Here is a 16,096-nt window from a genome sequence, read left to right on the forward strand (position 1 = left end):
TGAGTGGAGAGCGAAGGGAGATCAATTTAAACAGCCTCTTCCTTGATTCCGAAGGTTGCCATGGCGTTCTTGTAAATTGGTGAGGCCAAGAATCGTGGGTAGCTGTCTCTCTGCATGAGAGTGTAGATTTGGTTCTGAGCATCGTCGAAGGTTGAAGCGGATGGGCGACCCATGTTGGTGTTGACGATCTCGCGGACACGGGAGTCCAATGAGACTTCCTTTGGTGAGAGGATTGAGATGAAGTCCTCGTAAATGATGCGAGCCTGAAAGTGTAACGGTTCAAGTTCAATTTCCCATTCTCCAAGAGATATTATTATAGTTAGTCACACCAGACATAAGATTAATCTTTTTATCAATCCCTTCAATTGTTCACGCTCTTCACTAGACTTTACGTGTACTTTAGCAGTTTTGAGTTACTCATCACAAAAGATTAGCCTATAATGAGGCTCTAAGCGATACCCTATTATATGATTCATAATGAAGCACTTTTTCCATCTCGAACTGACCTTTTCTTCAATTTTCTCGGCATTCTTCTCCCGTTTGAGTTCCTCGCACGCTTGCCAGAAGAGTATGTTCTCATCGGAGTACTCCCCCTTCAAGAACTCCGCGAAGTACTTCTGTCCAGCTGGAATGAAAAAAATGAAAGATTGTATATTCAGTCCCCAGAGAACGAAAAACTTACATCGATGTTTCATAAGATTCTCGAATGAGAGAGACCATCCGTAGACGATTTCGTAAGTTGGTCTGAAATGAAAGGATATTGATAAGCTTTACAGACTTTGTGGTCTTTGATTTCTGTGCTCTCTTAGTCTAAAAATAAACTGTAATACTGATTTTTCCACCCGGATCTTTCTTAGAAACCGGAAGTCAATCACTAAATTATTTTTGGTTTCTATCTCAATTTTTTTCTTGGTTCCTATCTCAATCACATAAGCAAATAACCCGAAATGGTTCTGTGCCAACGCTCAATTTCTATCAAGGACAGGTGTTTTGTCCATGCGGCCAATTTGGTTACTGACGTCACACGTCACGACCACTCAGGTGATTTCCCCCTCCATCTCCAGATTTTTCTTTTGTTTTGGCAGGTTGACTTGATTTGGGAAAAGAGAAAAAAGCAAAAACAAATGAAAAGTACGGGCCACTTCTTTATGTATGTCTCAGACTTGATTCAACCCCTTTTCATGAATGTCTAAAAATAATTATAGACGCTTGGCAACATTCGGAATCGAATTCAATCAGTAGCGTGGTATAATTTATTTGATTAGCTCTCTTTGCGGTATCAAATATGATTGACGTTGTCGTGTTGACTAAGCGCGTCACATAATAACCAACACTAAAGTTTACTTAGACTGATAGTCAACAGTTTTTAATAAAATGATTCTTATGTTAGGTCCAAATTAAAACACCTGCATTAAATCTGATCCCTTGAATTTTTTGACAGTGAATCACTCCTACTCTTTTATTATTATGAAAAGTAAGAACATTTTATAGTTGATTTGCGTCAATCAACGTTCGATTCTACAATATTTGTTGTCATTATTTTCCCAGTGAGATGATTCAATACTGGAAGGAAGTGAGATACAATAACAAAATGTATTCACTTTGATGTGAGTCAACTCTGGAAAAAAATCTAAAAATCTTTTGTTCAATCAAATAAAAAATAACACTTTTCACAGTATGATTCTAATCACTGTCGCGCCAATGTGTGATCATCCATTGTTTAAACAGTGAGCTGGAAAAAATGAACTTACGGGCCATCGTTGTCCGGAGTTTTCTTCTCGACCGATACGCTTCCACTGAAAAAATAAAAATTGGGATGATACAGAGAATAAAGACTCAGTTTTTGGTTTTCTAGTCTATTCAAACTCACTCATAATTATTTCGAAAACAGTTACGCAGAACTGCTCCCATCTTTTCCCCACAGTTACACAGAAACCCTATTTTGACAGTTTGTCAGAGGAAGTGAATGAATAACTTTTCGAGCTAGAACTGAATTGGAAAAACAGAATCCAAATTCCACTTCAACGAAGTCGCAGATGATGTTGATGAATAATTGATAAAGAAGACACTGGTGCTGTTGGATTAGAATTTGATGGGTCTGCTTTGAGGGGAAAAATGAAAAGGCTTGCTCCGGAAAAAAATGAGGGCAGGGTGTCTTCTTTCCTTGTTTCTTTTGCTATCCCTCGTTTTTTTCCTGCTGTCTCGTCAATAACTAGTTGAAGTCGTGGTACGGCAGGAGAAGTGGATAGGCGGAGTCCGAGAGCCAAAAAGAAACCCTAGTGCAAAAGGGTCCAGTAATGAATAGGTGTCTTCTTCACTTTTGAGGGTTTTAAAAATGGAGGAGAAGACGGAAGACTTTCACGGATTGCGTGTGGTTCGCAAGCTAGGATGGACTTTAAAAAAGTTGACTGATGGCGGCACAGAAATAAAAGGGTGGTTCTTCTCGGCAAACACAAGCGATTGGATTAGGAGCGTCTCTTCACTTTCTTCGACAGAGTCAAGGATTAATCGTTTCGGTCATATGCTTCGAGATATTATATTGAAGGAGAAGAAGCCAAGCATATGGGATTGGCGAGAGCAAGACGAATGAGCCTCGGTCTTTTTTTGCGACCCCACTTGATTGAAGACGGATCAAATTAGTATCAAGGGCAGCAGGCAGTGGCACTAACATTTGCAAGATTAGAAAATGAGATGTATGGGATATAAAGTACCAAAATGCATAGTTGTCAAGGCCCGCAAAATTGGCGCCAAATTCAAAAATTCAAAATTTTTTTTCGAATTTTTGAATTTTTTTTCGCGAAAAAGTCAAATTTTCGACTATCACTCGGAATTAGAAGAAATTCTGAAAAAGCATCAAAAATGGTCCACATTTTTGATGAAAAATTGAAAAAATTTCAAAAAAAGATTGGGAAAAAAGGATCATTTTTTGAAGCCGGGCCTTGAAAATTTCCTACCGGGCCTTCTATGCCAAAATGAATTTTGGATAAAAATTCTAAATGTCAATCTTCGATATACTTTTTCCCATCATTATCCTTTCCTTTCCTCTATATTATTACTTTTTGCAAAATACACAGAATAATTCCCACGGGTTGGAGACGTCACTGGGAAAACATAGAAACTACACCGAACCCAAAGATTTTTAGGAAATTGTGACTGAGAATATTCTAGAAGGAACTGGCACTACTGACGTCGGCTCTCACACACAACTTTTGTATATTCCATTGTACCTGTCGCAGACTATGACATCGTACCCTTTCAAGGATTTCGACGAGCGTTCAACAAGTTCGAGATCAAACATTGATACTCTATGCCGGAGAAAAAAATCCGCATTCCTGGAGAATGCATCTTGAAATTCGATATTTACTAGGAAAGCGGGGTGAAGTCTGCGGCCCTTATAACTTGGCGCGCTTGATTCGAGATTATTCGAGATTTCAGTTTTGAATTTAACGGAAACTCGAATGAAATTCTATACCTTCTGAATCTGGTATACGCTGTCAACCACAAGACGAGTTTATGGCGACGAGGCATAATGATAAGGGTAGAATGAGAAAAAAGATAGATTGTGAGCAGTTAGATATTTTTCTGAGGTCCTATCTACCTGTCTAACGGAAATTAGACATAGATACACTAGGCTCCATCGGGAACATTGAGAGGAACATAGACAAAATGAAAAACAAGAGGAGAAGATATGTTATCATTGTCAGAAAAACATTGTTACCAAGACCAATAATTAATAATGAAAACCTACTTTCGACGACTTGAGAAACATCCGCATAGTGAGAGACGTGCTGTTCTCAAGTAGTTACAGATAGTCTTCGGAGGGTGCGTAGGCATCGTTCAACGAGTTGGTAGAACAGAATAGAATAAAATGAGAGCGGAATGAGAATAAGAATGGGAATAAGAATCAGAAGGTGCTGACTAGTAAGCTCGTTCTGATAAAAAAGCAGAAAGTGTGGGACGACGGCTCGTCTTATATATCACGAGCGGCTCGTGGGATACTGCCTGAGCATAAATTCCCACCTAGCAATTTGCTAGCTATTTTTCTCGAGAAATGAAGGATATTTGATGGGAGAGAATACGAAGATATTCGAGAGGAGACAACACACTGAATGCCACTCGCAGAAATGGCGCGGCTCACAATTAACACTCTCTTCAAGAGGAAATATATTAGAATATCGATAAGTATCAAGCTAATCTTTTTATCTTTTTTTGAGAGATTCTAGGTTTTAACAATGGAAACAAGTAATTGTCATCTAATCCATTCAGAGAAAATGGCAAAATGGGAGAAATAATCAGGATAATCTTATTGCCAACTCATACCATAGATCCGGACACCATTGATTGTTCTTCTTTTCCATTGACTATCAATTCTGTACCCTATTCCTGGAAACTGGATAAAAAGGAAAAGTTGAAGTTAAATTAGAGAGGCGGAAACAATTGAAGCAGAGAACATTGGACTTCTTTGAACTTTATCAAAAATTCATACAACTACTCAACTTTCTCGATTTTCGAAAGTTTAAGAGAGGGGTAAAACGTCTTATAAACCGAAATCCCTTCTAAAAATGGAACATGTCCAGAAATGGGAGATTTACCACACGCGAACTGTCTTCCGGCGCCCGAGTTCTGCTACGTCATTATCCGTCAAAACGAGGGATGTCGCAAAGAGCAATAAAACGCCTCTCCGCAACTTTTTTCTCACGCAACCCCCACAAAAATAGCAACGATTCAAGAGGAGAAGAACCTTAAATCTCTGAGTGCTTGAAATAGACATAAGGAATCTAAATATAAACTAAAGAATATCTACTCCTCGAATTGAGTAGTATATTCAGGAGTAATAGGGGAAGCGGATCCCCAAAAACATGTTGGGGCGGAACAAAAATAGCTCACAAACAACGGGGGCCCCACATTGGGTTATGAATTTCTAATGTTTTATTCTCCTCTTTTTGAGAATGGATAACGTTTTGAAGGATTATCTTGGCTTTTCCGTTCTACCTGCTTTTTGAAGCAGGTTCTTCAGATTGACCAAGACAACATGTTTCAAGGTACAAAACAATCTAAACTAGTCAGAAAATAAACTTCAGACATTTCAAGATTACCTGACTCTGAGCGTCACTACAAGCAGGTGTTAATTTGAATTTTCAATTGCATAGGTTTTAACTAAACGAGCTACTTAACAGAAGATCATATTCGGACACCACAATATTTAAAAAGCCATGCAAGACCAAAAACAGTTTCTGAACACCTACTTTATAGAAGACGTACGAGCACCCATCAGACGAGAGCAATCAGCCAAGTTATAGAACTTTCGGATAAAAAAGATATTTGATAATGTTGTGAGAAAGTCGTCACAAAGTTTTGAGGCACGAGGCAAGTAAGAGAGCCTAATTAGCCACCGAACCGTTCGTTGAGAATAGGAGTCTGCCGAAGTGGAAGCAAAGTAAAGTAACGGGGAAGGCCAATACATGCATTAGTTTTGTTTTCGAATAGTCCGATCCGAGATGTGATAGAAGAAGGGCTCACCTGTGTTTTTGGCCCATAAAGGTACAGTCACACGCTAGTAACCGCATAAGGGTTGGCCCCACACCAACAACCACTGATTTAAGATTTGAATCTATCTCCGATAGTCGAATGGTTTTCTTGTGTCTCTAGAAGCTGATGGCGTATGTGTTGGTGACGATGATGAAGTAGAAGAAAAAAAGGGGGCAGGGCTTTTGGAATCAATGCAAAATATATAAGAAATAGAGGGACGTCGTGGTGATGGCTGTGGTGTGTAGAGGAGGGAGAGACTAGAGTATGTGACGGACTCTCTCGTTTTTTCCTCTTTCTTTCCTCCCTAGTTCTCCCTTTCCTTTCCTTCCCACACCGCCCCATCCCCGAGACCCGCCTTTCCCTTTTGATTCCCCTTTCCGCGAGACCATTTTCTCCGCGTCTCTCCCAGTGTTTCCTGCGTTCGTTAAGCTCCTCACCTCTCTGGAGCAAACATGAAAAGGATCAGGAAGAGAGCCCACAGGCAGTCATACGAAAAAAAAGAACTGTTTTCTTTTTTCGAGTCAGGAATCGAAAAACGGCGCGACGACTGTGGCGCGGGGGGATATGCAACTGTGGAGAGGAGAGGTGGATTGAATTGAATAGAGAGGGAAAAGAGAGCTTTGAGCACAGTATTTGGATAGTTATATGGGAGCACACCGCAAGAGAGCTATGCTAACAACAGAAAGGTCTCAGTGACTATCACATTACATATCATCCAACGATACCGAGGAGCTTTGGCACGGGCATGAGACATACATCCAGAAACTTATCTCCGAGAAGTTGCACAAAAAACTACTCAACACAACACGTAATGCAGGACCATTAAATTTTACTGAAATTCAGAAATCTGAGTACCGTAGTCCGCTCTGTACCTTGTAACATTTTCAGAAAAATTTAAAAGTGCTTATGACCCCAAAATGTTTCGATAACCGCGCGAGAATTGAAAGTGAGAAAAAAGAAAATAAAGAGACAGACAGTTCAATAGTATTGGAAATTGAGCGCGAGCTTAGAGCAAACATCAAACGAAAGGCAAAAGAGACATTTTCCTAATAGTATCGGAAACGGTTTCAACTTTTAGCCTAAAAACAGCAACTCGTATGAAAAAAAAACAGTTGAAGCAGTTTTTATTATGTTGGCTGCACAGAAAACTATTCTCAGTACTAAGTTATACGAGAAAAATGTTCAGAATAAAAAAAAATCGGTCCGGAAAGCTAGATTGAAAAACTTTTTAGAAGGTGGTGTTGTTTTCTGTATTTCTAAGAAGTCAGGAAAAAAAACTAATTTGATGAAAGTTGGTTCATTCCAGTTGTTCAGGTGATCAAAGTGAATATCACAAAGAAAGAACTTTTCGGTTGCCAAGGCTAGTCCAAGTTCTTAGTCGAACAAATTCAATGAGTCACAATCAACGAGAAATTGCTTTTGGCTTAATCGTGTTTGTCGCGGCACCATGTTTTCTGATTTTCTATTTTCTTACATTAAAGATCCGCACAGTCTTGACGATGGAGTTGGTGGTGGTGGGAGGGGCTCCCGTAGGTCTGCGAACGTCGTTGGATTACAAGCAAATCTATTGGAGAGAGACGGCAGATTCATAGGATCCGCGTGAAGAATACAAGTTAAGAGACGGGAATAATTGACAAAAGTTTTTAAAGTCAATTTGAAGGTGGATTCCGCTGAACTTTCTCTTTTTCTCACATAGAAGAAAAATTAAGCATTCGTATGGCGCGGAGGGTGCAGCTGAAAATTTGCGAGAAGTCGATTGTGGAGTTTTCGAATAATCACGGCAATTTTCTCCTTGCAGTATGAAGAAAACATCAGACTAAGAGCGAGAGCGGAGTGTGAGTTGAGTAACCGTATGTAGTGGTTCATGGACGTGGAGATTTCAGCCGCTGGGTAGAACAACCAATATTTTGATAATCAGTTTCTACAGAGAGGTGAATCCAGAAGAGCTTCTGTTCTCACAATAAGTATAGTTGTAACAATCGAGCTGTGATCCTTTCCTGTTTCATATTCTTGTCGGTTATCGCAACTATAAGTAATAGATGTTTACTGAATCTTTACTAAAAACCCCTCCGTGTTTCACTGGACCGCTTTTATAAATCAGTATGAAAAATTGGAGAAAACGAATGGTTGAATAGAAATATGTATCACCAAGTATTTCTGCTCTCAGCTGGTATCAAAAAGAACTGTACAATTATTGTGAGCGTATGTTGCTCCCTCACTAAAGTACACCATTACAAACAAAACTGGGAATTTGGTGAATTAGAAATAACACGACTAATCAAGGTCCCTATTCAATAAAGCTAATGAAGATCGCGAGATGCAACTATACGAATCTTATGAGGTGAGTGGTTCAATGAGTGTAGAAATTGTATTCAGATTAGAAGGATATGTGATTCGGTACTATGAAAGTGATAAACAAGATTTCGAGTTTTTGCTTTTCGGACTTTCGAAGATTGTCTTCGAAAAATTTCGCATTGATAACAACGTGGTAACATCAAACATAGCGGAAAGTAGAGGAAAACCGGAAAAAGTACTACAATGGTCAAGACAAAGACCACCGAGTGAAGAAAAAAACTTACTCTTCTGGCACTGGTTCTTCTTTTTTAGTGCCGACACAGACTTTCATCAGGTTTAAGGGCAATGTGACAAATCGACGGAGCCATGACTTCTCACCATTATTATTGTTAGGATTATTGTTACCAATTGGGATAACAGGGGTAACCGTTGTGCTAGTCGATGCGCTAGTAGATGGGTTAATTGAAGTATGTGCGGCCTGGGGTTCGATTTCCGGTAGATTTGGATTTCGAACAAATAACCCGTTGGTATTGATTGTGGGACCCACTGCAGTCATTATTGGAACAAAAAGAATAAAAAAGAAAAGAAAAGTTGAGCCCTCCAGCTCAAGGGGATACTAGGTTGTGAAAGTTACGCCACAACACCTTACTGCAAATCAACGGATTCTTTGGATGACCAGGAGGGCGGGAGATAAATTCCTAACGTTTCTCGCGCTTCTCTCCTCTTGTTTAAGTCAGGTTGACAAACACAAATGGGATGATGGGGCGGGGCATGGTGCATCCGAATGCACAATGAAAGAAAAAGAAGAGAGAACCTATGATTCGAGAAAATTTTCATGCTAGAAAATGTTAGAAAAACGGTGAAGGTTTTTCTAAAATAAACACGGTTGAATGAATCCGTTCCGTATGACTGATAGCAGACAACAGGAGATCAGTTGGCTTTCATCAAATCTGATAAGAAAATGTAATCACTAGTGTGCTTTCAGATGATCACAATAATTGGATATCGAAAAGTGTTTGGGAAATATGTAATATGGAATGCTTGGGGTTTTTACTATGTAAGCGACCTTATGAAACGCATACTTACTAGGGAAGGCCCTCGAGTCAGTGTGGAGTTATTGGTCATGACCTATATCGTTGGAAAGCTGAGAAAAGGCTGATTCCAAATATATATTCAGTTTTTGCCCTCGAGGCCTTGTTCGAGAATTTCGAGAATTTCGAGTGTTCGAGAAAAACGAGAAAAACGAATGACTTGTCAGAGGGTTCAAACTTTGACCTAATTTTTCTCGAATACCAGGCCTCGAGGGCAAAAACTGAAAATATATTTGGAATCAGCGTTTTCTCAGCTTTCCAACGATATAGGCCACGACCCATAACTCCACACTGACTCGAGGGCCTTCCCTAGTTAGTTTTTAGGACAGTTGGATCACTTAGTGTCCACTTTGTGGTTTTATTGACCATTCACTCTTGACAATTATGCGTCATCATAAATTGAGTAATTCCATATGTACATCACCTATCTTTACTTTGTCAAGTAGACTAGAATATCAGATGTTTTGTTTCTCTTTTTATCAAAGTACATGCGTCCCAATAACAAAAGTCCATGTTGAGAGAATACAAAACAAAAAGAATTTTCAAAACTCGGAAGCAACTTTTGGATGAGAGGAGGTACTGATTCAAAAGTTATGATAAAACCGAAATTTTGTCGCTGTGTTAAGCAATAAACATAAAACTAAAAACATGATCTTAGAATTTGAAAACTGGAACGAATGTAATATGCTTACATGATTCTAAGAGACAGAGATTCATATGAAGGAAACCAATAATCGCTTACCAGCAATCCTCGAAAAAGTGCTTTATGCTGATGTGCAACTCAAAAATGTTGAATCTTCGACGATTGACTTTGCGAGAAGATTTTTGGCAGACACCGTCGTCAGAGATGAAGCTCATAGTAAATGATCGAACAGAATGCGTCACAGTGGAATGAAAAAAGAATGAAAAAAATCAGCTCACACAGTTAGTGAATCTGTTTTCCGGCGGAGGGAGTCAGAAAAGTCAGAAATACGCAAAATTCAGGATTCAGCGGGTGAAGGGTGTCGTGTCTGACAAAGAGTGAAAAGCCCAGAACCGAGACAGCGTGAAGTCAGACGTGGTGAGATTCTGATAACAAGTATTTTTTCTTGTCATAAGATTATTGCGCCCCAAGAACGGCTCGCCGTGGCGTGATAAACAAACCAGCCAAAGAACACTACTCGGACAGATGAAAAATTTCCTTTTGTTTTTTCAGAAGTCTTCGTAATCACATGGTTTGATAATTACTCAGTGGGTGGTTTTTATATTGATTGAGCTTTTTGATGATTGGAATTGAAACTGGACCGGTATTCAGGAAGTTGGATATGGTGCAATTAATTAGCTGTAGTATTTGAGTAAAAAACAAAGAACTACACAAATTAATAAGTAAGGAATAAACCAAACTAACTTTTAATTGTATCATGTTAAAAAACAAATTAACTTTACCAGAAGTCAATCAAAGAATCGATCATTGAAATCATCCGTGAATTGCAACCAAAATTATTAATTCCAGCCAATTATATGAATATCAAACAAAACAAATAGAGCAATCTATTTTAATGACTTTCAAAGCAGAAACAGCCAGCGTGATGTCTCGAGCAGCAGTTTTTGGATAAGTGTATTCTATATTGACCAGATGCACCTGTCTCAATGCTCCCTAAATTTGAGATATTTTCCATTAGTACTTCACTTGCTGACGTCGGTCACTTCCAGATGAAAATTTGACTATTTGCAAGTGCTGTTTGTTGTCTTAGATAGGTTTTGAAGTGCTCTCAATGATAACATTGTCAAAGATTGCAGACCAACAAATGATGAGCTTGAATGACCAAGTGGTCAGTCTCATCAACAACAGATCGAGGGTTTCAAGATGAAATGACCCCTGATGCCATTCAGTGGGGGGATCGTGAATCCGATTCTAGTGTATCGATCAGTTTTTCTAGTCCACGTCAACTATGTTTGGCAAATTCCCAACCAAACCCCTCAATTAGACAACTCAAATTTCGCTGACTTCGAAAGTTTGAGTAAGAATGTTTTCTGATTCTCAGAATACAATAATTGATGTTTACACATCTTATATGAAATGACATCTCCAAAAAATTTGTACTGCTCTGACGCAGGTGCTCGTGAATACAATCGATTCAGTTTGTTGAGCCCTTCATAATATAAATGAAAATATTCGAACGAACAGGAAAGTTCACACCCAGTGAGATCATATTTTGCTTTGAGGAGAGCGGAATTCTATTGGACCATGATAAAAGTACTTTAGGAGAAAACGAAAATAGGTAAAGTTCGGAAAAAATTAAATGGACCTGCAGTGTAACACGGGATACAATATGAACAAAAGTGACAAATTTTCCGATGATAGTAACTTACAATGGATTGCAGCCACAGAGCAGATTAAATAACCCTTCGTCTTCCTCTTCGTTTTCTTCATATTCATATTCAGAATCTTCGTCAGACATTGCGAGAATTCCAAATGAAATGAGATCATGACAGAATGAAATACGAGTGGGTTCGTAGGAAGCGTTGAAAAGCAGCTCTTCCGAGGAACGGTCCATCTTCTTTGGAATGCAGCAGAGAGAAGCAAAAAAACCCATTGAAAAAGTGAGTGAAATCGATTTGCGAGTTCTCAACTTACAATTATGAAGAATGAGAGCTCGAATTCACTTCAACCGCTACCGAATTTTTTTGGCGCCTAATCACAGGTTGGCGCGGTTTGTGAAATTGGGAGCCAGAGCGCCCACGCCCAGAGTTGTAAAATATGATAAACATTAGAAGAACTTGATAACAGATCTGGTATCATACTATAAGAATGAGAGCTACAGTAATCCAGAAGGCGGAAGTCAAAAGACAAAGTGCATCAGTTAACGAGGAATTGAATAATTCAAATTTTGGAGGTCGATTATCATTTTAATACCAACACTGTTCTGAGTTTACTTTCTTGCGATCACCGATTTTCAGAAATCAAATTCAAGGAAACCCGAACTTAAGAACTTATCCAAGTATCTCTTTTTTTATTCTTTTACAACAGATCTCTATGTTACCCATGTAACATTGAGTCCCTTAATTTTTATTCTTCAACACTTCTGCTTTCTTTTTGCATCCATTTCTCTCTTCTTTACTTCATTATTTCCGTATTTGACCAAAGCAAGTGAGCTACTAAGTGTGCCTGAGCATACGCACTTTTTTTGCAGTGAATCAGATTTAATGAGAACTGCATGATTACCAATGGAAGAAAAACCATCAGAGAATGGAGAGGAAAGCAAGCATAAAAAAGGTCTAAACTTTTTTCATCAAGTTCACGTAGCGAAAACGAGTATTAGAAGGAAAACTACTATTTGGGACTTACAAGCTTTGTGACATAAGCAAACGGAATATTCAGGACTATAAATAAACTGTCAGCACTAAGAAGTTTAGTGAACTCTCAATCGTTTCCTTCCATATTCAGACGGTATACTGGTTGAACTGACCTGGTATAAGTTTTTCCATTCTGTGTTTGATTTTGTGTTACGCATACGATGACTCTGCCGAAACATCTCGCCACACATGCCATGCTTTCTTGTTCTGTAAAAAATAATTTGAAGATAACATTAAATTTCCGAGAATAATTGATCTTGAGCTTGAAAAATATTTTTCCATTATCTGACAAGGATATGTTTTAAAATTTTGAGAAAAAAAAATCAATAAGCATGTGAACCTCATTGAAAGAAAGCCTTGAAGAGAAGAAGAGGATGGGACACTTGTGGCTACGGCGGCATCCATCCACGATGATGCCTAGTGGACACACGCATACATAATACTAGAACCACTTCTTTTTTCTTCTTCTTTTCTCGTTTTTGCAATATATTTGATGGAAATTCGGGTGTTAAGTAAAAATGGATTTTGGATTTCAAAGATATAAAATCCTATCTTGGCACATAATAATCATCAAAAATCGGAAACATGGAACTGGAAACCGGAAAAAACCCAAATAATCCTATTTCAGTTTGCAGATTTTTTTGTTGCTATAAGCAGGTTTTGCTGTCTACACAAAAACACAATCACATGTGTGAAACCGTTTAAGGCGATTGTTTCAATGTGTTGGATGGAATACTAATATTGCTTCGACATGCATAAAACAACCACTGTGTTGTTTTTAAAAGCAAAAATCATCACAGAGTCCCGATGAAACAAGAAAATACGGAACACGTTATCCCAGGAAAAACTCTCCGGGAAAAAAACTAATATATTTGTTGAAGTTTGAAGTACTTTCTCAGTAACCCAACTGGCACGTATATGTGTACTATTTTGACCTTTCAAGTACCGAAGTGGGAAAACCGACATGTGTGGGCACTTGAAACAAAACGGATGGATGTACTGGCCTCCACAACAAGAAAAGATGAGACCCCCCGAAAATAGAACATTTTTGAATTAGTTCTTAATACATGATGAGGGTGAAGTTGAACTTTTGGTAACATTTCAATGAAAAAAACACACAAAACATTATTTGGAATAAAATCTGTTTCTTGACAGGATAATAAAGCTACAGCTTATCTAAAGATAGAAAGTCAAGAACTGAAGCCAAATGACTGCTTAGCACGCTCTTCAAAAAAAGCTTAATGGCTCGACCAAATGAAATAAAAATTTATCGCAACTGAGCTGTCAAAGCCAATCCCATCACATTCGTTTTACGAACATCTATTCACTCTTTTTACATGCACTTGTGCTCACGCGGTTGATTCATTTTGTCGACATTTACAAAAGTGCCTACTGCACTTTTTAGAATGTCTAAAGCTGAAAAGAAGAAAAAAATCACCTAATCGAACTACTAATTCATCTAATGAAGGGATGTTCACAGTTCAAACAATGAGTTAGTTTGAATTGTCAAAATCGGTTGTTTTGATTTTTCAATTACATGAAAAACGGGGGACAGTGTTGACATTTGATGGACAATAGCAATAGTGGATAAATTTGATCGGTGATCCATTGATGAAATTGGATATGAGAATGGTATGTACCTACGGATGAACTTCTAAGCGATCATAGTGGTGTTTTTATTGGATAATACTGTCTGGAGCACTGTGGTGAACATTAAAGGATCATGTTTGGCTTATAATGTAGAGTCAACTGAACAAATGTTCCTTTGGCATGTAATTTGAGCAAGAACTAAGAACCTATATGGAGAATACTGTTAGAATTTTTTAACTGATATTTAGTATGATTTACATACATCGATATTCTGTTCATACAAGCAATAAAATCCTTATATTTCTGTACTCTAAAGATTCCATTGATTGTTATGCCATCCCAAACATGAGGTATAAATCTGTCACGTGTTGTCACGTGTCATTCTTTCTATTTCTCTCATTTTCTTTTCAGCAAACCAAACTTCACTTACACAAACATAGTCTTATGTTTTGCAGGATTCACGAGAATCTTAGGTGTCGGAGGAAAAGAAATATGCTAATTTAAAATGCAAACCCCAACGGTGCCCATGACTCATTTTTGGACATTTGTTAGAGGGTACCACGAGAGAAAACATCTCAAGTTTCGCGCAACACGGAAATATGAAACTTGCGAAGTGGGATACAAATTTCTCTGCTGGAGGTGCTAAAGGTACTAACATTAGGTTCTCATCAAACTTCATGACTAATTGGATTCATTGTTCAGAGAGCAAAGATTCTAGATTGAAACTTTTTCATATTCCAAAAACATTGAAAGGAAGGGACATGTCGGAAAAGTGGCAAACTTTAAAACTGTTTTCTACCAATACCAGACTAGACAGCTAGCCATAAATTGAGACAAAACAAGAACCACATAAATTCCTGCTTATTAGCCTTGGACCTTTCCTGTTTTTCCTCTTCTCTCTCTCTTTTTTTTCTCCCTTCAAAGGCCCTCGTCATCTGCTTTTTCCCATTTTCCCTACGTGAAAACAACAATTTTGCGTTGCAAGAGGCAGCTTCGGATAACGAAAGAGGAAAAGAAGATGAGATGAGAAAAAGCACTCCTACATTTAAGTCTCATTCATTCGGTTTCTGCTCAAATTGAAAAATTAACGAGATTCCATTTTCCAGCTTGATTTCATTATACAATATCTTGTGACTTTCGGTTGATTTCATTTGCAAAAAGACAATGGGAAATTAACTTTTTAGCTGGATTCTCGATTTTCGAGCATCCGTACATCGTGGCAAACAACATTTTCATCGGAATGGTGTTTGACTTCCCGCAGAGCAAAAGAAGCGCTATGTGACATTGGCAATTTTACTGATTTGAAAATTTGAAAACCAAAATGAAAGTGCAAAGTGTTGCGTCATTGTTAGCTAATGTTGGGCAAGTATGAATAGAAGGATTTCGAGTATTGAAAAAAAGGGGTCAGAATGAATGGATTATAGAATCTCTAGGGAAGTTAATTGGAGTAGAGCTGATCAACACATGATAACCGTTTAGAAAGGATAAAGTTGTTGTTCAAAACAATGTGAAATCGAATAACTGCCAAAATACAACAGAGATTCTAAAAAACGGTAGTAGGGAAAGTTAACAGTAACAAAAATTATCGACTTGCCTCTTTGTTCCAACTCTTCATCTGTTGGCACTCTGATTGTATGGACTACTTGCCTTGGATCAATCATGATTTTACAGCTTGAACAGATTACAATAGCAGAGCAGTAATTTGAAATCATGTGTATGTTAAGAAGGCTTTTATATAATATTAGCTAATTTCCGTTACGTCGATTAGATGGCACATACAGAAAATGAGGGAGCCATATACTCAGAGAAACGAAAGAAACATATCCAACTGAAAATAACAGCCATCGGATGGTTTCCGTTGTTTCATCAAAGAAATGGATTATAATTGTCAGATTTTCTGAATGTGCCAAGCCGAAAAACAGACTTAATATTAGAAGTCTATGTAGCTTTTACGATATTCTATACAAAACTGTGGTCGGAAAAGTGATGAATACTCACATCTCCGGTTAAAACAGAAAATGCACTTCCTGCTTTATTGAAACACTGAAAAAACTTGAATAGGCTTAAAGGTTTAGGTCTTGACCTGCTGATGTAATTGCTTTAAGCATTAGATGAGATGGTGAGTAATTAAAATTGGCACTCTAGAAATAATTGACTCAAACACATCACATCATTTTTCTTCTCCACCATCCTTTTTATATGAATTTATACTACGGGATCTTTAAAGAAAACTACCAAATTCTATGTATTCTTTT

General features: G+C 38.1%; 2 protein-coding genes across 2 annotated transcripts; both read right to left on the minus strand.

Moving 5' to 3' along the window:
* Positions 1–26: 26 nt before the first annotated feature.
* On the minus strand, positions 27–7,119 carry GCK72_024959 (uncharacterized protein; the record flags this gene model as incomplete). The annotated part of the gene is made up of 5 exons (XM_053736137.1): positions 27–263; positions 507–625; positions 683–744; positions 1,752–1,796; positions 7,004–7,119. The coding sequence occupies 5 exons, from the start codon at positions 7,117–7,119 to the stop codon at positions 27–29; spliced, it is 579 nt and encodes a 192-aa protein (XP_053579703.1).
* Positions 7,120–8,104: 985 nt separating this feature from the next.
* On the minus strand, positions 8,105–8,380 carry GCK72_024960 (uncharacterized protein; the record flags this gene model as incomplete). The annotated part of the gene is made up of 1 exon (XM_053736138.1): positions 8,105–8,380. One exon carries the CDS (start codon positions 8,378–8,380, stop codon positions 8,105–8,107), a length of 276 nt encoding a protein of 91 aa, XP_053579704.1.
* Between the last annotated feature and the right edge of the window lie 7,716 nt (positions 8,381–16,096).

This window comes from Caenorhabditis remanei, chromosome X (assembly GCF_010183535.1).
Source record: "Caenorhabditis remanei strain PX506 chromosome X, whole genome shotgun sequence".
NCBI lineage: Eukaryota > Metazoa > Nematoda > Chromadorea > Rhabditida > Rhabditidae > Caenorhabditis > Caenorhabditis remanei.